The sequence below is a fragment of the Pantherophis guttatus genome, chromosome 3 (assembly GCF_059756535.1).
Source record: "Pantherophis guttatus breed Tessera chromosome 3, ASM5975653v1, whole genome shotgun sequence".
Lineage (NCBI taxonomy): Eukaryota > Metazoa > Chordata > Lepidosauria > Squamata > Colubridae > Pantherophis > Pantherophis guttatus.
Genome location: NC_142065.1, coordinates 122,768,970 through 122,796,818, shown reverse-complemented (window position 1 = coordinate 122,796,818; position 27,849 = coordinate 122,768,970). Strand labels below are relative to the sequence as shown.

Below are 27,849 nucleotides of genomic sequence, written 5' to 3'. Positions count from 1 at the left end.
CTCTTTTCCCCACAACTCTGAGGCGAGTTGGGTGAGAATGAGTGCTTGGCCCAAAGTCACCCAGCTGGACTAGGACTCAGTCTCCTGCTTTCTAGGCTGGTGCCTTAACTACTAGACCAAACTGACACTTGTTATCTCCTAGGATTTTTTTTTTAATTTCCCAGACTTAAACTAATGATATTCCCTGGAGTCTCCCATCCATATACTGCCAGGTCTAACCTGCCTACCTATTCCAACATCAGGTCGATTTTGTCTCCTAATCAACTAGCCTACAGCCCTGTACTTACAAGCTGGACAATCATCACTAACTAAAGGTAACTATGGTTCCTATCCCATGACTGGCTGGGTCCTGCCCCTTGCTTAATACATCCTCTTTTAAAACCAAACTGAGATTTAATCCAAATATAACAGAATTCTCAAAGCCCACGGAGAAAGGATTTCTGCAATGCCAAAACAAACATCCACGTTGATAATTGCTCTGCTTCCATTCCCCACCAGCGTCATGGGAATTTCTGGCGAAGAGAACCGAAAGAGTTTCGAGAAATAATATTTGAAAGAGAAGAGCTGGACGGGATGGCTAAATGCCTGTTTCCAACTGTAGGAGTCTATCCAAGGCTCACCTCCCCAGGAGCGGCCACCTTTCAAGACCGGCCGCGGGAGCTCTGCGGAACCAAAACCACAGTTCAGCTGAGGAAGCCAAATCCACACAACGGAGATAGGGCTGTTTGTCTGTTCCTATGGCAACCCGAAGCCCAACCTTCTACGGCGCAAGGTTTGCTGGGAGGTCAAAGTTCAAAGTGAGGAGGAGCAGCAGCGGGAGGAGGAAAACGCGGCATAGATTAATACGACGGGGGAAAAGATGGCGTCCACGGCGGCTGGGAAGCAGCGAATTCCCAAAGTGGCAAAGGTGGGCAGGGGAGGCAAAGTGCGAAGTTGTCACGGAGCGCACAGACAGCCGTGGCCTATTTACTCGGAGTTGGATCTCACTGAACTCAGTATAAGTGTTTGTTTGCTAATGGGCAAAGGTAGACGTGGGCTGGAAGTCTTGCTGTTCGACGTGGTGGGACCTGAGATTTTCAGGATTTGTGGAAAATAGGCATGACCCACCCGATAAAAAGGAAGGCAGGGTAGATCAGATCGTTATGATCTGCCACCGAAGCACTCCGGGATTTGTGTTCTAAATAAAGGCGCTTTAGGTTCAAGTTTGCTTTTGGATAAAAAGAAACTCTAAACCTGATTTTATTTTAAAGGAAACACCAATAAAATCCTAGTAAAATATTTGTCTAAAGAGGAACTACAGTTATAGTAATGTCATCAGGGACAACTTGCACAATGTTGAAAAATACCGTACTTCATTACACTTTCTGTCATCTTTGGTGTTACAAGAAATAGTCTGTTTACTGCGCCTAGAAGAAAATATTGGAGGGGACAATTATTCACAGCTCTGCAAAACACATGGGTAACAGCACTGGATTCAGTAGGCTTTACTCCTAAATTAATGCAATTGCAGCCTGAGGCTATTTATGGTCAAAATGCATACAGTCGGTAGTTAACCAGACTGCTGTTTTAATTCTCGGCATACCAATTTATCCAAATAGTTACTGTATTGTTCATGCAAAACATTTTTAGCAGTTCTGAGAAATAACATAACTTTAGAATATAAAATGATTCCTATTGTCCAAACCAAGTTCTCAAACTGGAATTTATATCTGAGGGAGATGGGCAATTAAGTATGACAAATAAAATAATGGTCAGTTTCAAATTAGGAAATAATAACAAGAACCAAAGTTGTCAAATATCTTCATTTTTCCTTAGGAAGGAAGGGATTGATAGATGATTATGGATCTGGAATGGGCAAAAGGTACATCTCTAAGAGAATCCCAATAAGATTGGCAGGATTTCTGATTAAGAAAGATTTAACAATATAAACAAAGGGTTGTTTTGTGTGTGTGCTTGTTAACAGAAATGGAATTTTAATAAATTTTTAAACACAGTTCTGAGACTGTGAGTTAAAATTTTAGTTTAAGCCATAAGCTTTGATAGATACCATTTTGTTTCATAGATGCTGCTTGTTATATTTCAAAGAGTAAATTAGTGGCCAGTGAGGGACTTGAAAACAAATGGAGTTCTAAATAACCAACCAGAGGTGGATAATAAATGTTGCGCAATATTGTTCCAGAAGGTGAAGAAAAGAATCTAATTAGTATTTGAAAGAAGCTATGAAAAATCAACCCCTGTTTAGTAGAGCACAATGCCTTTGGTTTCTCAGTATGGATAGAAACACCAGATCTTCGCTGCAAAAATCTGGGTAATTATATGAGAGAAGCAAACATCTCCCATCTTTTTGCTATTATCTAGTACTTGTATGGATTTTTGCAGCTGAATCTAGTGGCCTAATCCTGGGTGTTGCCATATGAGTAACAGGGTAAGGAAACCGTTTGCTCTGGAAAGAGATCTCTGTGTTTCTGATCATGGAGAGAATTTGATTTTTCCACAAGAAAATGAGACTAGAACCTCTTTTTCGATCTTATGAGTCAATGGTACTAGGACAAGGGTTGAGAAGGCAGAATAGATGTTAGGAATGGAATGTAAGCTTTAAGATTTAATTTTAATATTTGAGCCAGGCTTCTATCAAATTTTCTTGCAAAGACAAAATAGTTTCATTTTGTTAAGACTCTTATTCTCTTATGCCTGGTTTTAGCATCATAGTTTACATTAGTGAAATTTATACTATAATTTTAGGTCTGCCTAATCACAAATCAAAACTTCACAGGTATAGGTATCATGAGTACTAGATGGATCAATTTGAAATCTATCTTCCTTCCTTCCTTCCTTCCTTCCTTCCTTCCTTCCTTCCTTCCTTCCTTCCTTCCTTCCTTCCTTCCTTTCCTCGACTTACAATCACAATTGAGCCCAAAATTCTGTTACTATGCAAGGTAGTTGTTAAGTGAGTTTTGCCTCATTTTATGACCTTTCTTGCTATGGTTATTAAGTGAATCACTGCAGTCTTTATGTTAGTAACATAGTTAACTCAGTCTGTCTTCCCCATTGACTTTGCTTATCAGAAGGTCGCAAAAATGATCACATGACCCCAGGATATTGCAACCATCATAAATCATGCCAATTGCCAAGTGTCCAAATTTTGATCAATGTCCATGGGGTTAGTGCAACAGTTATAAGTGTGAAAAAGTCATAAATTACCTTTTTCAGTGCTGCTGCAACTTTCAATAAACAAATGGTTGTAAGTCGAGGACTACCTATATCAATTGCAGTATGTGAAGTATTAGAGACTTAATGAACCTGCTATACGCATCTTCAAGCACTTTCCAAAGCAGAAAATTCTGGCGCTGTTTGCCAATGCTACCAGATTTTGGTAGGGGGATGGGGTCTCTGAGGCTGTACAGTTATGGGTTCAGTGCCACATTCAGGATGTCAATTCTATAGATGGGTTTCTAAAGTATATTGTATTTTGAAAAATGTTCTCCATCAGGTGAAAAATAAAGCTCCAGCAGAAGTACAGATAACAGCAGAACAACTGTTAAGAGAAGCAAAGGAAAGAGAACTCGAGCTTCTTCCCCCACCTCCTCAACAGAAAATCACAGATGAAGAGGAGCTAAATGATTACAAGCTTCGGAAAAGAAAGGTAGATAAGACATACTTTATAATAAAATACTGTACTGTTTTATAATAAAGAATTGAGCACTCAAAACCACAAAGAAAAGCAAGTGTAAGACAAGTAAAGGTCATAGACTGGTATGGTATTTTACAAATAGTAAAACAAATCTAGCCACATGAAGGGAAATAAGATCACTTTGTTTGGATAATAACTAAATAAAATGGATTTGGGATTCCTGGTAGATGAGGTATTAACCACCACAATCCAGGAATATATATAAAAAAACCATGGTTTACTGTTCCAGAAATTCCTTCACCCAAACTCTTTTTCAGATAGAATTCCCAGTAGTTCCTTGGGTGAGATTTTGGGAAGGCATTAAATCTGGCTCTGGTTAGGGTTTTTCTAAATTTGGGGACAGCTGTTTGGCTTAGATGTGTAGCTGGTTTGAAAAAAAAGTGAATGGCTCCCAAGAATAATTTTTCCTGCTATTGTAGTGGCATCTAATTGGGTTTTCAGATCCTTGACCCAGTGTTTTAACGGCTGCCTCTGCATGTTTATAACCCATTGTTAGTATTGATGGAGTGAGAAACTATACAAATCTGGTTTGGTTACATCAGCCTAGTGGCATAAGATTATATTAGGAACACATTATGAGACTTAAAATTTGTTCTTTAAAAATTTGCTAGCTAAGAATATTTTTCTGTAGTATTATTAACTACAGAGAAAAATAATTATCTCTTGTGTAAGTAAAGGATTACAGAATTATCACAATTTCTGTGCATTTTGGACAATGTGGCAAGAGTTTGATGGACAAATAAAATATCCCTAAATAAATGTTGACTTGTTTGGGTGCTCATTCAGGTGTACATTTGGCAGCACTTATTAATAGTTCAGTTTTTGCATGATTAATTTTGATGCTTCTGTATTATAATATGAAGCAAAAGCATGTGAAGCTTGCTCTAGAGTCTAGTCCATTTGGTGTCTAAAATAACAGCCCAGTATCATCAACTAAAACAAAATATTTGTTATTTTTTTGTCCTGCATCTCCTTAAAGCATATAGTAATTTTTTTTTATAAAATAACTTTCTGCCCTATTTGAAACTATCTCGCATGTTTTACTATGTTGTAAATTTTATAGGGACATTAGGTCGATCTATATTTTGCCCTAATAGATAAATTCCTTGAGTATCCAAGTAAATGTTATTTGAACCTTCTTCAGGATGTAAAATCATTCCTTAGTGTGCATTAGCTAAATTTTGTGTTACCACAATGAAAGTAAGACAAGATTGGTTAAAGACATATTCACCTTTGCTTTAAATATTACTTTATGTTTGAAATACCCTAACTAATAAATCATTAGGGAATACATGGTTTTTATTTTATACCTATAATGTTTTAGATTTATATTACCTGGATAACAAGTGCATTAATATAATAATAAAGGTCAATATTATATTATGTGATATTTGCTAGTATATTGTATCTATTTGGTTCATTCTGTTTTTGTACTTTTACATTTCGCTGATCATAGACCAAATAAATATTATTCTGTTGCATTGAAGTTTCTGTCTTAAAGTTCAACTGCCACAAACTCAAAGTTCAACTGCCACAAGTAGCCAGATAATAAGTAGTTATTTTTAGGAGATGGAGCTCTAGGTATTCTGCACAAGAGATTTTATATATATATATGGAAAACTAAAATTGGATCACTACTAATTACTAAGAGGAAATTTTGAATGAAGTTGTGTCTCCCTGGTTTCTTGGGTATAACAGGATAAAAGGAAAGTTGTATTTTCTGAGAGCATTTATGAGAGATATTGTCAGCAGTGAAATCTGAACAGCATGGTAGCCTAGAGGTAAAGACTCTCACTTCCCACTCTGAGGGTTGAGAGTTCAATCCTAGGCAACGACAAATGCACAAAGAGAAACTACCTGCTGCAAACTCTGTATGCTCCGCTCATTTAGTCACCCTGATTCTACCCCAAATAATGGGATTACAGAGTCATAAAAAAATTGTAAGCAGTGAAATTTGATTATAATGTTCTCTGGCTTCTGTATTATAGACCAATTGTTTGAAATCTTCCTGATTAACAAATTTCACTGACCATAGTTTGTCAGAATTTTCTGATATAGATTTTTGTGGATCTACAGCAGAGTTATTATTTGCTTTCTAGAAGTAAACTCTTTACTTTCTCCTAAGACTTTTGAAGATAACATCAGGAAAAACAGGACTGTTATCAGTAATTGGATCAAATACGCACAATGGGAAGAAAGCCTCAAAGAAGTACAAAGGTAATTCTTGACAACCATTTTTCAGATTCTGAATATGAATATCTAATAATGCCCACTTCTATAGGAATTGAATTGGGTATGCATTAATTTCAATAATGTGTTGTTTTCAGGGCTCGTTCCATCTACGAGCGGGCTCTAGATGTGGACTACCGAAATGTAACTCTTTGGCTGAAATATGCCGAAATGGAAATGAAGAATCGCCAGGTTAATCATGCACGAAATATCTGGGATCGGGCTATCACTATTTTACCAAGAGTTAATCAGTTCTGGTAAGCTAAACACTTTCATTAGGTTTCACATAAGTGTTTGTATGTATGTGTGTGTGAGAGAGAGAGAGGGAGAGAGAAACAACAGCGATTTGTTGTTTTACAGATTGGTGAAAAAAGGTTGAAGCATTGATTATGACGCTACTGTTATTTGCTGGATTTCCTCCAGGGGCTCAAATTGACATTCATAAGATTCCCTCTAGTTTTACCTCTGTAACAAGATTATGAAATAAAATGGATTGAAGAACAGTGATTTACGTATAATCAACAGTCACCTTCTGTGGCTGAAAGCAGTGTAATTTGAGTGGTCCTAGTTTGACCTTATAACTGTAAGACCTCATTAACTCTCTTGTCATACACTTGATAACCAATTTTCTTGTGGCAATTCCAGTTTTGGAATCCATTACTATAGGCTTAGTATGCTAAGGACCAAATATGCAAACACTCCAGATCCAAGTTGAATATGAGATTGCTTTTTAAAAAAGTTTACTTATGAAGAATTATTTTTACTAGTTGTAAATAGGTCTGTTATTTGTAACTCTAAATGACACAATCTTCCTTTTTTTTTTATTTTAAAAGGTACAAGTATACTTATATGGAAGAGATGCTGGGGAATGTTGCAGGAGCCCGCCAAGCGTTTGAGCGTTGGATGGAATGGCAGCCAGAGGAACAGTCATGGCATTCCTATATTAACTTTGAACTAAGATATAAGGAAGTGGATAGAGCACGTTCCATTTATGAAAGATATATCCTTTTAAATTAAGGTTTGGATTAAATTCAGCATTTTTTTGTTTTCATTTTTGTTTGTATTTTGCATTTCCAGTTTTGTGTAAAAGGAGCATCTTTTGATTTGTTACGCACAGAGGTTAGCTTTACAATATAGATTTTCCCATAAAAATCCACATGCACAAACATTAATTGGTGAAGAAATGTATGCACCAGCAATGCTAGTACATTAAGTTGCATCTATGTATAAATTGTTTGGGTCTTTTAATTGCTCATCTTGCCACCTTGTTTTCCCAAGGAAAAAAATTGTTTTTATATAATTTTGGGAATTATTGGCTGCAGGTTGATCTTATACTAAACCTTTCAATGAAATACATCCTGTTTCAAGTTCCTTAATGTCTTTTACTTGTCATGGTCCATCCCGATGTTAAGAACTGGATCAAATATGCTCGTTTTGAAGAAAAACATAGTTATTTTGCACATGCAAGAAAAGTATTTGAAAGAGCTGTGGAGTTCTTTGGAGAAGAACATATGAATGAACATTTGTATGTTGCATTTGCCAAATTTGAAGAGAACCAAAAAGAGGTAACATTTTGTTTATTAGCTTGCATTTTATAAGCAGCATTATGGCTGCTTCTTTAAAACAATTTTTGTTTTCCATTTATGTTTTTATACAATTTTAAAATGCCCTGTGTTTGAATCTCTCTGAGTGGTTTACAATAAAACACGCTATAAACATAATATACAAGCTTATATTCTTACAGCAAAACATTTTGTTCTGCTGGGTGTAAGCTATCTTTATGAATTGTCCCTTTGCTTTTCTTCTCACATGATCTCAACAGAGATCTGTTGTCTCTGCTATGCACGTGGATTCTCTTAGAGAGGGAAATTACTTTGAGTGACTGAGTATGTACTTCTGGAATATCAGGAGCCAAGTAAGCAGGAGAAAGTGAGATCAGTCTTCTGGGGGATAAGAGGGTGATGGAAGAGACCTGTTAGAGGTGATAAGGGGCTTGGCAGCCACCTAATGCTGATCTTCATTCTGATGTCTTAAAGAAGCAATCTCATTTAGTCTCTAAAGTGTTTAAGACTACAGTTGATTTTTTTTAAAGCTAACTGAATTAAGCCTATTTAATTAAATATTAACCCCAAATTCTCTTGACTTAAACTAATATATACAGTTTTGACTATAATATTGAATTTCTCAATATTTTTATATTTCTATCATAGATGTGATCTATAACAATACAAATTATGTAAAATAATTGTATTGTATATAAACTGATATAAACAACATTGTGTCCCCCCCCCCAAGTTATGTGTTTGTCTGGTTTTATTTTTTTGATATAAAACTTTATTCTGATGTATACTAATCCTGGCCTATTATTCATTTGTATAATACTCCTCAAGATTTCAAAAAGATTTTTCACAGAATCTGTTTTAACTGAAAATCAAGAGTTACTGAATATACTAATAAAGGTCAGGTTAATCTTCTATTTTAAAGTGCTCTTTTTTCCTCCTTTTTTTCTTTCTTCTAGTTTGAACGGGTGCGAGTAATATACAAATATGCCCTGGACAGAATTCCAAAACATGAAGCACAAGAGCTCTTCAAAAATTACACAATTTTTGAAAAGAAATTTGGGGACCGAAGGGGAATTGAGGATATTATTGTTAGCAAGAGGAGATTCCAATATGAAGAAGAAGTAAAAGTGAGTGCCTGAACTCTAGGGGAATTGTACACTTTAATAGTTCCCTTGATTGCTTTTGTTGCACTATAAATATGGAACGTAAGTATGGCATAATTGTAATAGTGTTGAACTACAGCCAGAATACCTGTGTTCAAATTGAAACTTGCCACAGAAACTCACCTGCTGACTTTAGACAAATCATTATCTTTCAGCCTGAAGTTTGTTTATTTATTTATTGGTTCGATTTATATGCCGCCCTTCTCCAGAGACTCAGGGCGGCTTACAATGCATTAAGCAATAGCCTTCATACTTTTGTATATGCCTGCTTAGTAGGGCTTTCGGCCCCCACAAGCGGTGTTCTTTTTATACAAAGTCAGCTTATTGCCCCCACAATCCAGGTCTTCATTTTACCTACTTCGGAAGGATGGAAGGCTGAGTCAACCTTGAGCGTGGTGAGATTTGAACTTGCAGTAATTGCAGGCAGCTGGCAGCTTTAAGTGCTACTTAACAGCACTTTAGTCCACTGCGCCACCAAGGCGCCTTAAGTTCTTCATAGAGTTATTGTTCTGTGGATAAAATGGAAGAAAGTACTACTCTCTATACCACACAACATAAACCGCAGAATGAAAAAAGGATGCATCAAATAAATAGTACATTTCTCATGGTATTTCATTATTATCAGTATACTTATTAATTTTTTTCTTTTTTACCTGTTATTTTGTACTAAAACCGTTTTTTCTTTTAAAAAATAGTAGACATTATTTTCTTAAACTTTACAAATTATGTTCATAAAAACCACAATTGTTGCACCACTACTGTCTTTGTTTCTTATGTTGAATCCTTAGTAGTTCTGAAATTGGATACAGCAATACTAATTGTCACCATTTCTCCTGCAAGGTGACTCAGTTAGTTGAATTGATGAATTAACAGAAACCCAATCAGTAAACTGTGCTTTGATGATTACATTGATAATTTTGTACCATGCTTGTACTTCTGAAAGTATTCCCCATTTATCTTGAAAGGCTAATCCACATAATTATGATGCTTGGTTTGATTATCTGCGTCTGGTGGAAAGTGATGCGGATTCTGATACAATACGTGAAGTTTATGAAAGAGCCATTGCCAATGTTCCTCCAATTCAAGAAAAGCGACACTGGAAGAGATATATCTATCTGTGGATCAATTATGCACTCTATGAAGAGCTAGAGGCAAAGGTAAAAGAAAATGACCCATGAATCTTGCATCTTCTTTGATTAAATGAGGCTTGATCTAGGAAATTTGGTACTGTACAATCTATTAGCATTCTTACACTCTGATGAATCATTCATATAGCTGACTAGATTCCTAAGAAAATCATAGAATACAAGAAAGCAGACTAAGTTATATACCGTATTTTTTGGAGTATAAGACACATCTCCCCCCCCCCCCCCCGAAGAGGCTGAAAATTTGGGTGCGTCTTATACTCCGAATGTAGCTTTTTCGAAGCTGTTTTTCAGCCCTAACGCGCTAGCGAGTGAAGTGATCTTCCAAGCTTTGCCTGCTCCTTCCAACTCAGCTGTGTTTTAGAAGCTTTTTTTCAGCCCTAACAAGGCGCTAGCGAGTGAAGCGAGTACTTTGCCTGCTTTTCTCATTGCTGCTCCCTCTCAGCTGTGCTTTAGAAGCTGTTTTTTAATCCCCAAGAAGGGGATAAAAAGCGTGCTGGCGCGCTCAAAACCAGCAAACTAATGTGCTGAAGCTGACCAGACTAAGGACGCTAGCCAGATGAATACCTGGTAGGCAGATTTTTCCCCCTATTTTCCTCTCCAAAAACTAAACTGCATCTTATACTCCGAAAAATATGGTAGTTCATCGCCATACATTTAAAAAAAACAGCTTCTGCAACTGTCACTAACAGTCAAAACAGTATAAATTGTGCATTAATTTAGGAAAACAGTTCCAATTTTTTTAAAAAAGACTTCAATCATTACTTAAAACAAGAATGATGAGGCAAAAGGATTATGGTGTTCTTTATAAACCCTCCCCCCAACACTTAAGCATTGTGAAATCTAATTTATTTCTTTATGGCATATAACTATTTTGATAGGTTGGAAAATGCCTTGCATACATATTTTGTCCAATCATATTCAGTGTTGCCATGCATTAAAAGGTAGTAATAAACCTGTGTGAGGCAATGTTTTCATATGCAGTGTGCCATTGCTGAAAAAAAATCACTATGAGTATTACATAGCAAGTGAGGATCTATGAAAGCATTATTGGTGCATCATTGATTGGATTATGTGTCATCAAATCAGTGTTGACACTCCACGGCCATATAGATTTTTTTCCATAACTTAGTATATAATTGATCATACCACATTGATATTTGATACATTTTTATTATATTTTATAGCTGCCCATCTCATGAAAGTGGTTCTTATATATCCCAAGTTCTCAACACTATAAGGCTTTAAAGAGGCTTGCCACCTCTTTAAATTAGCAGTAAATTTTTAAAATTACTGATGTGGTGTGCTCTGAAATTATAGTTCTAGACAGGTGAGCAACTTTATTTTGCTCTACACAGACAAAAATGTTAAGAGGTCAAGTTGGGAATGAAGATTTCAAGGGTTTTTCAAGTAGTAAGAAATATTATAAATGATAAAACGTAGCTAGATCAGTGGTGGGTTGCTCCCGATTCTGTCCGGTAGTAAAAGTGGCGGGAAGCTCTGCCCACCCGCCAGGACATCATAATTGACAATCTGCGCTCCCATTGCGAACCGGTAGTAAAGGTAAGTAGAACCCACCCCTGAGCTAGATGTCATTTTTTCCTAAAATATTTTGAACTGCACTTGCCTGGAAGCCTTATTCCAACAGTATCACATAAATTGACTTGTGTTTTAGGATCCAGAGAGAACAAGACAGGTGTATCAAGCATGTATTGAACTCATTCCTCACAAAAAGGTATTTATCTTTGTTGTGTGTATTGTGTCTTAATTAAGGATGCATCCTTTTTCATTAAATTCATCCACATGGTTCCAATTCCAGTCTGATCATATTATATATGTTATTGCAATGTAATTTTTATATTACCAGCAACCTCCTACTTAAGAATTATCTTCATGTAAGATAGATAACACTGTTTTTTATGTATTTAGAGAGTGAATATGTGTATAACTACATAGGGGTAGATTTCAGGGGGACGGAGCAAATATTAAAATAGGATCATCTAGTCCAGTGGTTCCCAACCTTTCGTTCACTACGGGCCCCCTTTAAATGCTTTTTGTGGCCATGGACCATGGCCATAGACCACCAAGTCTTAACTTAGGATTTAAATCATAAGATCTTCAAGCCTTCACGGACACCGTGATGACGTTGCAACCACCCAGGGGTCTGCAGACCACAGGTTGGGAACCACTGATCTAGTTCACCTACTAGTCAATGCCCACCTTAATTCTTGTTAATTAGGAAGATTTTCACCTAAAGCATGCAAAACCTACAATTTAGAGTCTAAAACAAGAATAGACATTGTTTTGAAATATTTTAAATTTTTTTTATCAGTCCTAACTACCATTGTCAGAACATCTGAAGGGCATTATATTCCTGATTCAGATCTCTCTATAACTCTGGATGAATCATTTCCTTGAGGTTTTGGTGTAGGCCCTGTATGGAATAAAAATCCTACTCTAAATTGAAGATATTTTGTAAGTATTGATACAATGTAAATGCAGTGCTTTGCACAATCATGTGCACTGTATGAATATGATAAATCCAAGCGTATAGAATGCAAGCAATTGTACATCAAACAGTGCAGTGGAAATTACAAATAAACATTGCAATTTCTCAAACCATTTATTGATCTATGGATTAACTAGGTTTTTTTTTTTAAAAAAAATCTCTATTTACCAACTGTTTTGGAACTCAGTTTCTAGAAAATAGTCGCATAGTTACATTTTTTATTATATTGGGCAAGTTTATTATAAATAACACCTGTGGTAAGATGAATTATAGGTGTAAGGGAGCTGGTTTATGCTTTGTAATACCACAGATATAATATGGAAAATAATTTAAGAGATTTGAAAAATTCATGTAATTAATATTCTAGTTCTGTGATGGCGAACCTATGGCATGCGTGCCCTAGGTGGCACATGGAGCCATATCAGTGGGCACACGCGCTCAGCTCTGGCCCACATGTGCGCACTGGCCAACTGATTTTCAGGCCTTCTGGGCCCACCAGAAGTCGGGAAACATGCTGTTTCCGGCCTCTGGAGGGCCTCCAGGGGTGGGTGGGAAAGGCCCGTTTTTCGCTCTCCCCAGACTCCAGAGCCTTTCTAGGAGCCTGTGGGGGCCAGAAATGGCCAGTTTCCCAACTGGGGAGAGCGAAAAACGGGCCTACTGGGCCCATTGCATACCAAAAGCGGGGGGAACGCGGAGGGGGTTGCGCGTGCATTCATGGGGGGGTGCATAGAATTATGGATGTGGGCACATGTGCGTGCAAACCCCCCCCGCGCTCCCCCTGCTTTTGGCACACAATAGCAAAAAGGTTAGCCATCACTGTTCTAGTTAGTGGATTTTCTAGTTCAATAGAAGCAATTTATATTATTTTGAAAAGTAGGAGTTAAATGTATCTTCAACTCCTGTCTATAATCAAGTAGATATTGATAAGGGAATAGGGAAAGGAAAAATCTGATTTGTTTCAGCAAGGCAATCTGTACAGTACAGGTAGTCTTCAGATTATGACTGGTCACTTAGTGACTGTTTGAAGTTACAACAGACTGAAAGAGGGGGACTTACGACCTAGATTCAAAGTTTTAAATAAAGCTCCCTCATAATTACATTATTACACACTGTCCCAAAATAGGTCATTTTATTGACAAATTATAGTGGTGACATTTTAGAGAGGTGAGATGCCACATGCAGCCTCCCCCCAAAAGTTGCCCATCACTGCTACAGCAAATCAGAGTTGTATAGATGTGTGAGTGTGTGAGTGTGCATTTAATTTATTCACAGAGTTTTAAGACACATTGCTTCTTCCAAAATAACAAAATTTCTGAATCAAGGTTTCTGATGAAGTTATATAAACCTAAATTATATGAGAGAAAAACCTTCCAAGACTGAAAATATTTCTCTCTTCCTTGCCTTTTTTGGGGGGGAGGGGTGGGGGAAGAAACTCCTGAAAAATTAAGGAGAGTCCCTTCTGAAATGTTTCCCATCTTATTCCCCCTTCTGTGGACTGAAACTTCTTATATCCCAGTTGTCCAGTCTCCCTCCTGTCTTCCAAGTTATTCCCATATACTTTTACAATATAAATAAATCATTCATTTATTATGTATCCCTTTCTTCAGACTCCGTATCAAATGATAAATTTTATGAAACTAGAAAATAAATCAGCTAGTCATTAGATTATATACTAGAAGTTTAGATTATAATTGAATGTATAATTATAAACGGGTTTAGATTATAACTGAGTGGTCACAATTAAAGTGCATGAGAACCAAAATAAAACTAATAGAAATTAATTATAATTTGTCTTCCTGTTTTCAGTGACATATTGTCCAGTTTTGTGTTTTCAGAAATCATGTTGTCAGTCAGCCTTATGGGCTGATGAAATAACATGCTAAAGATACTCTGTATGCATATTTTGTTCTAATGGGTTTCAAGAAAATTGCTTTATTGAGGAAACCAGGCGACTGTGAGTTCTAGTCCCTCTTTAAGTATGAAATCCAGCTGGGTGACTGGGCCAGACACTATTCAGCCCAACACACCTCATAGTATTGTTATTGTGGGGAAAATAGGAGGAAGAAGGAGCATTATCTATGTTCGCCACCTGGAGTTATATATAAAAATAATGAAGGTGGGATAAAAATGAATAAATTAAAAAATGCCAAAGATTTCTGGTCTTAGTCATGTTTTGTATGTATGAAAGCATTGTTTTTAATTTAGCCAACTGAAATTTAGCCAATTTTTTATACTATTTCTCCACTCAGTTTACATTTGCCAAAATATGGTTGCTCTGTGCACAGTTTGAAATCAGGCAGAAGAATCTCAGTCTTGCCAGGCGAGCATTGGTAAGTAAAATGAAGTGACTTTCTTGTTCTAGAAATATATTGATGAAATTGGTTGATCTCTCTTGAAAGCAGTGGAACAGTAGAACCAGTGGAATAGCTTGCCTCTAGAAATCATGGGCGCTCCAATACTGGATGTTTTTAAGAGAGTCTGGACAGTTACTTATCTAAAATTGTATAGGTTCTCCTGCTTGAGCAGGGGGCTGGATTAGAAGACCGCCAATGTCTCTTCCAGCTCATTTTATTCTATTCAATACTTTAAATTCTTATTGGCTTATCGTAATATGTCTAGAAATTTTAAAAAATCTGATGAAAAGTACCAATACTTTTTATGTTGTATCAGACCAAGGCTATAGCCTTATAGAAGTAATTTAATGTTTATTAAGGCCTCTGTCCTAAATAGTTGGTAGACAGCTGAATTTATATTTGTTGCTATAGGGCAGGGGTGTCAAACTGGATTTCTTTGAGGGCTGGATCAGCATTGTAGTTCTCCTCTGCGGGCCGGGGGGTGGGGTCGGGTTGTTCTTTGGCCTGGTTTTGGGCCCAGTTTCGGTCGGCAGAGTGCTGCAGGAGGCCATGGAGTGTGAAAATGAGGCATGGGGGGCCACACATGGCCCGTTTTAGCCGCCAGAGGCACCGCAGGCCGGTCCCTTCATATTTCCAGGCCAATCCCGTGGGCTGGATTTAAGCACGCCGCGGGCTGGATCCAGCCTATGGGCCTTGACACCCGTGCTATAGGGTGAACTTCTGCATTTCCTATTGGAATAGATGTTCTACCACTTTTTGCCATTTACATTTTGTCCCACAGGGAAAAACTCATTTGGCAAGTTGATGGTAATTTCTAAAATGTATAGAAGGGTCAGGTCCTCCTAACAAATTGATTTTCCCTATAAAGAATGTTCAAGAGACTTTTTTTATATACAGATGGTACCATTAAAGAAGTCTGTTTCTAGTCAATACCGTACTCTCTTTCTTTTTTCTATTATTGTTAAATTTTATTGACTTCCCAACTCTAATGGCTTCTTTTACAGATAACATTTTTTAAAATGTTGAAATGTGCCTGCCAAATGTTGAAATAAAGCTACCATGCTCATAATAGTTTTTGGTCTTTGTAGACCATTTTAATATACAAAAAAACCACAATAAGATGTAAGTGTAATAATTCAAAAAGTAGGCCTTTAGAGCACAGATACTGCATTTTTGGAACAAGTCTGAAAAAAATGTATTTCAGTTTTTATGCTTGTATAACTGCACTTTTCTTGAGAAGCTTTGAAGAACTTATTCCTTCTTTGTAGGGGACATCTATAGGTAAATGTCCAAAGAACAAGCTATTTAAAGGCTACATTGAACTGGAGCTACAACTGCGAGAGTTTGATCGTTGTCGGAAACTCTATGAGAAGTTTTTAGAGTTTACACCTGAAAACTGCACATCATGGATCAAATTTGCTGAATTAGAAACTATTCTTGGTGATATTGACCGAGCCAGAGCTATATATGAACTAGCTATTGGCCAGCCTCGATTGGATATGCCAGAGGTAAGAGAGGTTCTGGGGAATGCTGCTCTCAATAATGTATTTTTGTCAGATACAGAGGGAATACATAGGAGACATATATTATTTTTTAGTTAAGTCTGTGATTCTGTCATTCTTAAGGAAGCTTGCGCAGGGACATGCTACCCATTTGTTAACAAAAGACTCAATATGGCGAGGGTGGGATGGGACTAGTAGTATTGGTAGTGTTGAAATCACTGTTCTAGTTGCCTTGATGAACTAGATTGGCTAGAAGTGGACTGCTTGCTCAGGTTGAGCTGGCTACCCAGATAGGAGGAAGCTGCAGATAAATGGGCTGGAATGCACCCAATGGATGAGGGAAAGCAGAGCAGCACTGGCTGCTATCCAGAACTAAGTGTAGCTGTTACATTTGGAAGCACAGACTGGCATTGTAATCAACTAAATTCCTATTGTTTCATGACAGGCTCATCTTACCCCTTCATGGAATTCAGGCAGCAGGTATAATTGGTCAGGCATACCAGGCACCATGCCACTTTGAAGGGGGCTGAGGAGGAACAAAAAGAACTGCTCAGCAAACTGATTTTTTAAACAGGCTCAATAAACCCTCTTTCATCCATTAATACAGGGCTCACATAAACTTACTCTGGCATTTTCCTTGGCTTATAGCAATTAAAAATAATGCAGTTAAAATCACGAAAAATTAAATTTATCTAACAAATAGAAGCTTTGGGCAAAGAGGGTATTTTGTTATTTTTCTAAATACTAGGAAAGTAGGGACCAAACATACTTCGGTAGAGAGTGCATTTAGAGCCTGGGAGTCAGATAGGCGAATGCCCTCTCCTTCATGCTAGGTAGCTGAGTTTCTGGGAGTGAGCAAATCTTCAAAAGGATCTCTCCTACTTCCCAAGTAATTGAATGGGTTCATAGTAGGAGAAGCAATCCTTCAGATAGCCACAAACAGCAGGGCTTGCTATCTCAGGTGAAATGGATGGTATACAAGTCAGACAAATAAATGTTGTTTAGGGTTTTAAAAATTAGCATTAGCACTATAAATTGTGCCTGATAACCAGATGTGACTAGTGCAGATCTTTCAGTACCTCTTACTAGTTAACAGCTTTCCTTCTACGTTTTGCATGGGTTGCAATTTCCCGGCATTTTTCAAGGCTAGCTCCTTGGAAAGAGGTTAGTTGCACTAGCCAGAATGCTGCATTAGAAAGAGTGTATATAATGAAGGTACGGATAAGTCACTAGGTCTGACAGGCTTAGGAACTGCAATGTGAACAATAGCCATTGTTGTACAGATTTCTCCTTGCCCCTATATTCATCTACATATTGTGACTGCTGAGTGGCATGGGGCATTCCAAATGTCATACCAGAGTACCATACCCTTCCAAACAAGCTTTACCTTTATCTCTAAGCCCGCCTTTGTCTTTAACCACAATACCTCCATCATGTCTGGATTTAATTTTAGCTTTCTTTCTCTGTTTCAGTCCATTGTTGAGTTCATGAAACTTTCAAAGGGTCTAGCTACCTTGGAATTAGATGGTAAGGGGCAATAGAGCTTAGTGTCATCTGCATAATGATGGCACCTCACTCCAAATCACCTGCCCCATCAGTCTCATTTTAAATGGTATAAAGACAAGATAGAACCCTATGGAACAGCATGGGGTTGTATGAACTGTAATTTCACAGTACTGCCTTCTGGTTATGTCGTCCCAGAAAGAACTAGAACCACTCAAAACAGTCCTGTCAGATGGCCCAGAAGACCACTGAAAACCATTGGGCAATTCAAGAGATCGTCCCTCATATATTTTCCATTCTAGGTCTCCCACCTAGGTTAGTAGAGCGGTCTCAAAACCATATCCTAGATGAAATAACCAATTAGAATTGACCCTGATAATTTCCATTCAGAGTTCAACTCTGGAGGATTGTTAAATGAGATATATCAAGGAGTTGGTCTCAAACCAAGGAAACAAAGATACAGTTTTATCTTTAGTTATGCAAATTGACTAGGTGACTTTGGACCAGCCACAACTCTTACTGCAACATACACCACAGAGTTGATGATACAGGGGGGGAAAATGAAGAGATAATCAAGATAACCCCCCTTTAAAAAGTACATAAAATAATACAGTTGTTCAGATTTTTTTCTCTCTGTGCATATCCGTTGTTTTAGGCACTTTTTATATGGATTTTTTTGGGTAAATTTGCTTTTACATTCCAAGTTGGGAGAACAGTGTTTTCTTCCCCTAGGTACTTTGGAAATCTTACATAGACTTCGAAATTGAACAAGAAGAATATGAGAATACAAGAAATTTGTACAGGAGGTTGCTTCAGCGAACACAGCATGTTAAGGTAAGGATTAACTCAGGCAATGCTGAATTCCATTCTGGCTGTAGTAGCACTATTTGTGTATACACACTTTTGAAACTGCAATAAATAAGATGGCAGCTGGATTTTAATTCAGGCAATTTTAAGTTAGTTTTTCTTAATTGATTTTTTTGACTTTTATTTTATGACTAGTTTTACAAAAATAGAAAAACCGATTAGAACAAAAGAAAAGTTGCATCTAAACTTATGTATATCATAAATTAAGTATATTTTACATATTTGTTCTATTTAAATAGTGCTGCTCTTAAAGGTGCAAAAAGTTTTCAAATTTGGAACAGCTGAGAAGGCTAGTATGATAAGGCCCATATCTGCCTTTTTAAAAATACTTACTGGAATGACCTTCTGTGCTTCTATTGTACTTCAGGGAAATGGTTTCACCTTTAGAGTAGCATAAAAGAGTTGATTCACTTCTAATCATGTTATCCAGCCCTATTTTGAGAATAAAAACTGAAGCATTTTTAAAATGTTAAAATCTAATTGAAATAGAATTCCCATTTTTATGTTAAATATTGATGGAGGTATTATTTAATGAGAAAAAACATGAGTGGAGAATTCAGTTCTGTTCATTTTTAAAATAAGGACTTACTTAGTAGAGACGTGCTTTGGACTCATCAGTTACTGTATACCTTTATCCATAAAAGAATCTCAGGCTGCTGGACAGCATTGACTTGACTCTGGTAGCTGCATGGCACAGGCTTGCTGTTCTCTATATCTGCTTTATACTTTGTTCTTTCTCATCTTATTTGAAAATAGAAGATCAACATTTGACTCCCGTTTTCTTTTCCTTATTCTCTTTTAAACATGCTTCAGTTTCGGTAATACGTTTCCTTTGGAGAAAAAAAATTACTATTAAGTAATTTTATATAGTGCTTACAAGTCCTAATCTAAAATAGTCTGACATTCTTTCTAAAAGCTTTATTTCGAATGACCAAAAATGTACAGTTCTATACAGTTTGAATATCATTAATTGAGAGAAAGACTATAGTAAGTATGTGACAACTTATTGTACATACATAACTAATTTTTTATCATAATATGCTCTTTCTTATTTTAGGTATGGATCAGTTTTGCTCAATTTGAACTCTCAGCAGATAAAAAGAACAATTTACCACGATGCCGGCAGATATATGAAGAGGCAAATAAAACAATGAGAAATTGTGAGGAGAAAGAAGAGAGACTTATGCTCTTGGAATCTTGGAAAAATTTTGAAGAGGAGTTTGGAACAGAATCCAGCAGAGAACGAGTAGACAAACTCATGCCTGAAAAAGTCAAGAAGCGGAGAAAACTTCAGGCTGAAGATGGGGTAAGACTTCCACATGGAAATCTGGCTTGCCACAAGTACTTTATATAGTATAGCAGTGTAACTATCGCAGGTAGACCGTAACAAATTAGACAGTTTTTCCCTCTTCCTTTTGCTTATTCTTTCTGACTAATTAATTAGAATAAATTCAAAGAATCTACAGAATCTAATGCTGTACTCTGTGATGTACGTGTGTAAAGGATGCAGCAGTTTATTAATATTTCATAACAAAGCTTAGTGTTCAGGAAATATTCAGGAAAAATCATCCCATCTATTAGTATCTGTTCAGATAGCATACCGTATTTTTCGGACTACAAAACGCACCAGTGTATAAGACGCACCAAGATTTCAAAGAGGTAAGCAAGAAAAAAAAAGGTTTTGCCCTCCCCGGCCCACCCAGGAGCACTCTGCAGGCTTCCCAAACCCTCTGCGCATCCCGTTTTTTGCAAAAACTGGGTGTGCAGAGGGTTTGGAGGCCTGCAGAGTGTTCCTGGGTGGGCTGGGGAGGGCAAAAATGCAACACGTGGGGGGTTTGGGAGGCCAAAAATGGACGCGTTTTTAGCAAAAATAGGGACGTTTTTGCCCTCCCCAGCCCACAGGAGCACTCTGCAGGCCTCCCAAAGCCACTGAGTGCCCTGTTTTTTTGCAAAAAATGGCGTTTTTTGCCCATTTTTTGCAAAAACTGTGTTTTTGCCCTCCCCAGCCCACACGAGCCCTCTGCAGGCCTCCCAAAGCCTCTGCGCACCCTGTTTTTGCGAAAAATGGGCCCGTTTTTCACAAAAACAGGACACACGGGGCGGGGCTTCGGGAGGCCAAAAATGGCTATGCTCAGTGTATAAGATGCACCAATATTTCCACCTTCTTTTGGGGAGGGGGAGTATGTCTTATACTCGGAAAAGTACTGTAAGTTTCTGAACATCCAATAGAGAGACAAAGTATTTCTTTAGTTCTCTGGGATTTTTCAAACAAGTAATATCTACAGCCTAAATTGGTTTTGTAAAAAGCAGGCTAGGAAAACAGCAAATGCTGTGTGGTAATGTCACATAGTTTAAAACAATTCTTGTAATAATGGAGGTTTGATTATGTCCACACTTTTCTTTCTAGTCTGATGCCGGCTGGGAAGAATATTATGATTATATCTTCCCAGAAGATGCTGCCAATCAACCCAACCTCAAACTGCTTGCAATGGCTAAACTCTGGAAGAAGCAGCAACAGGATGAAAATCCAGAGAGAGATCCAGACAAGGATATTGATGAAAGCAGTCCCTAACAATATCTTTGATTTCTTCTCCTTTATATTGTACAGGTTTTGCTAATAAACTATTTTACAAAAAAAATTGCTAATGCTTGAGGTGAAAGAGGCATGTTTTAAACATAAGCATTTAAAGACTAATGTATATAGCTGTGATTTACTCATAATATTGTAGAGCAGAAAAATCAGCAACAAGGAGTAACTGCCCTTTGAAGAAAGATAAGACAGGTCTCATGATCTTTAGCTTAGAAGAAAGACAAATGAAACGACATTATGTACATAAAATTGATAGAGTGAACAAAGATTTTTTTCCCATTCTCATTACTAGAATCTGGGATCATTCACTGAATAGCTGGAGGTTTGAGGCCAAACAATTATTATTATTATTATTATTATTATTATTATTATTATTATTATTATTATTATTATTATTATTATTATTCAAATTTCTATACCGCCCTTCTCCTTTCGGACTCAGGGCGGTGAACAGCCAAGATAAAAACATCTATACATAACATCACAGTTAAAAATAAAGTTAAAATAATTTATAAATTTGGCCCATAATTTAAAACTTGTCAATTAAAATCAATATTAAAATTTTAAAACTAACCCTAAAATCAAGACAGACCGGCTCTCAGCATATCTCAAAATCTTGTAATTTTACAAGATTATATTCCGTCTCAAAATTCAAACATTGTAAGGGACGTGATCAGGTAATTTTAATTGCAGCACAGTGCAAATCAAATAAGCTGTTGCCACTATTAACTTCAAAGGATGAGGGAATAAGATGTTCAGAGTCTATCAGAGATTTTAGAAACTGGCTAAGGGTAGCTTATAAAGAATAGCACATCTGAGGTCAGCTTATCACAGAAGCAAGTACAAAAGACAGCTTTTGTCCAAGAAATTCATGATCTTCAGCCAAGCACTGCTGATCTTCAGCCAAGTACTTTCTTGGAAATGTGCTTGTTTACCTACTTCAAATAACCTACTTCTGAGTAGAGTAGTTTTTCTAAGGTGTTCTGACAGCTATCTGGTACTTCTTTAGTCTCTCCACTTCCATTTTTAGCTTGGAGGCAGCAGTGCTCTTATGGATCTGCTGGCTATGCTTCCCTTTCACAGTCAGAAGAAACTGATTCAGACAAGACCTTTGGGCCCTTAAAATTAGTCAAGCTCTTGTTTCTGTTCCTCTACTGCTTCCTTGCAAAAGAAGCCTTCTGAGGAAGCCATTATGTCATTCTTTGCTCCCTGTTCCAACACTCCAGGATGTTCCTAATGCACATCTTCCCTCATGGGCATTCAAGAGGCAGTAAATAAAAAATGTAGCTCATAATATTGTGATACAAATTCTGCCCTTGTGTACTTGTATTCTTGGGCAAGTACGAAAGTGTGAAGCTTGTGTCATGTTTATTTGGAACTGAGGCTGGCTGTTGATTGGTATGTTATTTGACTTTTTGGGGATAGATGACAATTTCCATTTTATTAAGAATAATTATGGGGCCAAAAAGCATTCTTGTAAATAAAAATGATGTTAAATATTGGCACTTTGTAGCATGCCTATTTTCCTTTTTCTAATTAAAAGGATCTGAAAAAAATCTTGAAGTGTGACTATACCTATGCACACTTTCTATTTACTTGAGAGTTATATTTTCCTGGCAATTACTTATATACATTTTGCAGTGGCTATTTTCTTATATTTCTGTACAGGTTTCTAAAATGATAAAACTTAGATGCTATTTTGTTACATGTTGACATACTTCTTAAAATGAAATTCAACAACACCACTTAACATTTTAAAAAAGACATCAGTTTCTATTTTTATCTGTTAATTGCCCTGTAATACAGATTCATAATACCCTCAATAACAATTTTACAGCAATTGCATTTCAAGCAATCTAAAATGGTAAAGTCCCAAATGTATTTTATTTATACATTAATGTATAAATATGAAAAAATTTCATATTTAACAAAATTTAGAATCAAAGTAATATCAAATTGGGTGTTAGTGTCTTTTGAGTTAGTCCATTAAAAGAATCTCTCCATATAAAGTATAATCAACTAATCTCCGATTTAAGAATATTTTTAAAAAATGTTTTCCAAGAATACAAGATAAATTCTTTGTGTGTTCTATTGTGTGATTCCACATGTACCTCTGGAGTGATGAAACAAGGCAACCTTCATCACTTTTTGGGACAAAAAACAAAATCTTGAAAAAAGTTACCTACAATTTGAAAAGCTGTCTACTCCCTTTTTCAAGACAAGGTATATTATCCAAAGAATTTTAACAGGCTAATTTAGCATCCTTTTATTATCAATATATAATTTGCTTTTACTATCATTGATAAAATCCAGAGTTTTACCTATTGGATGAAAGGAAAGCAAGTTTTTTTTAATTCAAAGATGCTCCAAAAGGAGTTGCATCTGGAAATGAAAGGGCTGGATAGGTGACCATTTAATGATAATGGCAACATTTACTGTTATGAATGGATAGGACTGCTGGTTTCAACTAATTTGGCAGGTTTCAACAAAACAGGTGCACATAAATGTAGCACCCTTAGAAATTTGTGAGAATTTTTTTTTTTATTTAGGAGACTAATAATGATTCTGGATGCATAAACGTAACCAATAAAGATTTTTCTTTCAAAAGTCTTTTTCCCGTGACTCAACTTCCAAGCAACTCTACCTGGATGATTGAGAATCTTCATTGATACAATCACCAGATGTTCAAAAGAAAAAAAAATCCACAAATCCTTCTAGCAGCAGATAAGATACAAGGCAAACATTTAATAGGTTTTCACTTTGTTTAGTAAGAGAAATTTGTTTCTTTTTGATATTTTTAACTATGATTAATCCTAAAGAAAATAGCTCCTCATTCCAAAATTTTCTATATTTCAGGAAAATGTGACCAAAGTAGGTGGAATCTCTTCATAGGCTAAAACAGCTACAACTTCTTTTCTTTAAGGCTAATATATACAATATATATTCCTAATGTGTCTCTGACTAATTATTATTTGGAGAACCAGTTTGGTATAATGGTTAAGGCACTTGGCTACATACCAGGAGACCATGAGTTCCAGTCCTGCCTCAGGCACAAAAGCCAGCTGGTGTCTTTAGGGCCAGTAACCCACCTCACGATTGTTGTTATGGGGGATGGGGATGGGGATGGGGATGGGGGAGGAAGAAAGAAGGAATGTTATTATTTTATTATTATTATTATTATTTATATGCCGCCCTTCTCCGGAGACTCAGGGCGGCTTACAATGCGTTAAGCAATTAAGCAATGTTAGATGTTCTCTGCCTTAAGTTATTTATACAAATAATAAAGGTGGGATATAAATGAATAAAATTCTGACAATAGTCTGAAAATTCCAATAAACCAAATACTTCCAAGCTAATATCCTAACTGTTCCTCTAAACTTACTAAAAATTCTATTGCATACACATATTATCAAGCTTCCACTGTTGAAATATCTTTTTTGCTGGCTTATGCATCCAGAACAGAAATAATTAAGTACAAGGTAACTAATCAAGCTACACGTCCAGGTATCCCTGGCCAACTGCTCTTTCAGAGAATCCCTACGTAAAGGCGACATAATCTTCATATGGGGCAGTCTTTCTGCAAACATAAATGCCGCATCCAACCGTGCACACACACGCCGCAATATCTGAAGTGTTTTCTTAGCTGGGGAAAAGATGGTTTCTAATATTCCACCCTGGAAATGTTGCTATTCCTTGTGATTCCACCTCAAGACTCTGCAATGTAGGCAACGTCCACGGGGCAAGAAACAAATGAGTTCTGTATTGGCAATATTGTGGCTGCAACTGGTTCTGCTGCCTTCCTATGGGAGCTGCCCTTTGAATTCTTCGGAGCTTCAGATCTCCTCCGCTGAAAAGACTTGAGCAAACAAACGCCCCAAGCAAGCAAGCGCACGCAGGGAACAACCTACCCATTCACCCGGAAATACTTTTCTCTATGTCCCCTGAAGCTGGGAGGGACTTGAGCAGTTTGCGTAATGCTAGCGTCAGAGGGCGAACATTAAGAGGGACAAACGTAGAGATAATAGATTAACAACCATTCCACACCGGAACCACTATTAAGTCGATTATGACCCCCTCATTTTCTATTCCGGCTATGGGCACAGTAACGTCGTCATTCATTCACGAAGAAGCCATTGAAGCAGTTCAGGTTTTTTTTTTTTTAATTTGGCAACTTGAAAATGCGTGGACTTCAACTCCCAGAATTTCCCCAGGCAGTAGCTGACTGGTGGATTCTGGGAACTGAAGTCCTCACGTCTTCAAGTCGCCAAGTTCATAAGTTCTGAGCTAGGCGATCTTTTTTGCCATTTGAAGAGTATCTATTCTACGCCATTCATTTAGGCTGCCAGTAATTCTAAATCTAAAAGGTTTCCAATTCATAAAAATTGGGACGGATGCATTTGGCAACAGCTGTCAAAGGGGAACACAATAGAACAGCCCAGTTACGCTCACTACTGCATTTTTAGATTCGAGACTAGATACGGTCCCACATACTTTCGAATAGAGCAGCTTCGTCTTGTTGCAAAATTTTTCTTTGTTCTCCGTGGGCAAACGACTGGCACTAAAACACCCTGTATTTAAAGTCTGGGATTTCGAAGTGTCCGATATACAATTTAGAGCCTAGGCTGAATGAAGTTCCTCTAATGACGGTTTCCCTTGCGGGATGCAGCAATTATGGGCATTGCACAACTGTTCCTGGGTTTCGTTTACGAACTTTATCTGATTTAAGCAAAAGAGAGAATGGGAAGATTACTAAACAGCATGACGACAAAATCCTTTCCCCCTAAAACTTTTGTGCATTACCAAACTGGAAATCGGAAAAAAACAGCAGATATCCTTTCTGTTTCAGATAATTTTTTCTCAAATCATCAAATTATGGACAATTCACAACAATCAAACATCTAACAGTTTTTGATAGTGTGGCTCTAAGGCACTGATATTTTTTTAATGTTATTTATTTATTATGTTATTTAACATACATTTATATTTTCTTGACCATCTGAAACTATAGAGAAGTCATAGAACACAATAGCCTGAATGAAGAAACTGGTAAAAATCAGAGTTCAGATTTATTTATTGTACTTACTTGCATTAAAATGTGGATTCAAGGGAGATAATATAAAGCCACCTATTTTTTATATTAGATCTGTCTAGAAACAAATTATTGAAAAATCTCTATTTGCATAGAACGAAAAATAACAATGAATTCAACTATTTCCTATACCCCAATTCAAAAATATGGATCTGAAACATAAATCCTAAGGATGGGATTGAAGCAGCGATTTTAATAGATTATCAGGATGCATCTAAAAATATAAAATCATAGACATTGAATGAGTCTCACTTTTTTTTCCTTTGGAACCTACTGTTGGGTCACAGGTGACATCTGTCTATATGCTGTGGTTTAGGTGGAATCTGAAGAAATCAAGAGAATCCATGCTTTGGATCCATATATTTACATCATCATAGCTCCAAACCAATTGATTATATGAATGTCCAATAATAATTTATTCTCTATAAAACATCTTATATGATGTTAGATAAGAGTTTCAGCTGAATACTATGTAAAAATCATGAAGATCCATATTGACCTTCCTTTTGGTCCGGATCCAATTAAAGCCTCTTTTGGAAGAAGCAAGGATCATACTATTGCAACAAAAGTCCCAGCCTCCTGATGTTCAGTTCAGAAACTTATTTTTGGATTTTGATGGAGTTCACTTCCCAATTGATTCAAATAGAATGGCTCAAATTCAAATTCATGGCTCACTCTATTGTCTAGATTTAAGAGAGAAACTTATTGTAATTAGTATTGTATTGTAATTTCTTTTAGGCTCTAATACAGTTGAAGAAAGGCTGCAAAAATTATATTCTCCCACTACTCTGGTTTTGGGGACAGAAAATAGTTTGGGGAGGAACCAAATTTTTTTGTCATCCCACTTATGGTGCCTGTGATCCCAATCAAACTACTTTTGAATTAAAAATAATGAAGTCTGAGATTCTACTTATAATGACCACTCCTGTACACGCAACACCTCTTGGTTCCTTGAGTCATCTATAACTAAGTGTTGTTTATCCATAGTTTGCACTGGGCAGAGTCAAATAGGTTATGAAAATATGTACATAATGCGAGTTTGAATAGTAGATCTTCTGGTGACTTGATTTTCCTTCTTCCACCTTCAAAAGGTTGAGTGGGTAGAATATGTGAGCTCAGATCTCCTGTTTCCAGACCTTGTGCTGATAGACATATCTGATTATGGTCATTCTTATTGCATGTCCTTGCTCCTGCTTTTGGCTGTTTAGGAAAACTAAACATTGAGTCTTCAATTTGTGTATAAAATGTATAGGTAACTAGTTTGTAGAACTAAAAAGATAAGTATTCTGTTTCTGTTGTATACTCCAAAATGGTATTTGTTAGGAAAAAAAGAGTATCAATCTTCTGTCTCTGGACTTGCAAAGTTATCTTTCTGCTTTACCAATTGATGGAGTGGAGTTGAATTTTTTCAAAACTATTCCTTTATGAGAAAATATTTTCTTTAGTGCCAATGTCAATACTGTATCCTTGGGCTACTATATATTAAAGGTGCTTTTATCATTATATATGGACAAAATACTGCTTATTGAAAAACTTAATAGAGCTTGAAACAAGTATAAGCTTGTTTAGTTGGAAGCAGTTTCATCAATAGCTTTATTTGCAACATAATCCTATGCATTTTGACATATTGACAAAAATACACTTG

General features: G+C 36.7%; 2 protein-coding genes and 1 long non-coding RNA gene across 3 annotated transcripts in view; 1 reads left to right on the top strand and 2 right to left on the bottom strand.

Annotated features, from left to right (window-relative positions):
- CFAP61 (cilia and flagella associated protein 61) overlaps positions 1-764 on the bottom strand; it is a 160,497-nt gene extending 159,733 nt beyond the window's left edge. Inside the window, exon 1 of the mRNA XM_087891278.1 lies at positions 621-764. The gene's annotated coding sequence lies outside the window, so the exon portion shown is untranslated. The remainder of the gene's footprint in view (positions 1-620) is intronic.
- Positions 499-21,227, top strand: CRNKL1 (crooked neck pre-mRNA splicing factor 1). Its single transcript, XM_034411762.3, has 14 exons — positions 499-907; positions 3,491-3,643; positions 5,817-5,908; positions 6,019-6,177; positions 6,754-6,920; positions 7,307-7,485; positions 8,439-8,609; positions 9,611-9,802; positions 11,466-11,525; positions 14,549-14,629; positions 15,922-16,161; positions 18,391-18,492; positions 19,583-19,831; positions 20,933-21,227. The coding sequence occupies exons 1-14, from the start codon at positions 860-862 to the stop codon at positions 21,095-21,097; spliced, it is 2,058 nt and encodes a 685-aa protein (XP_034267653.1). The 5' UTR covers positions 499-859; the 3' UTR covers positions 21,098-21,227.
- On the bottom strand, positions 7,481-25,020 carry LOC117662363 (uncharacterized). The gene is made up of 5 exons (XR_004590343.3): positions 24,134-25,020; positions 19,115-19,355; positions 18,859-18,957; positions 16,612-16,681; positions 7,481-9,154 (listed from the first exon to the last, which is right to left on the bottom strand). It is a non-coding gene; the product is annotated as an uncharacterized LOC117662363 (long non-coding RNA).
- Between the last annotated feature and the right edge of the window lie 2,829 nt (positions 25,021-27,849).

Excerpts from the sequence above, each read along its gene's own strand:
- CRNKL1 (XM_034411762.3), top strand. The coding sequence starts at position 860 with ATGGCGTCCACGGCGGCTGGGAAGCAGCGAATTCCCAAAGTGGCAAAG. Across the intron at positions 908-3,490 it reads GAATTCCCAAAGTGGCAAAG|GTGAAAAATAAAGCTCCAGC; the intron begins GTGGGCAGGGGA and ends GTTCTCCATCAG. Across the intron at positions 16,162-18,390 it reads CTCGATTGGATATGCCAGAG|GTACTTTGGAAATCTTACAT; the intron begins GTAAGAGAGGTT and ends TTCTTCCCCTAG.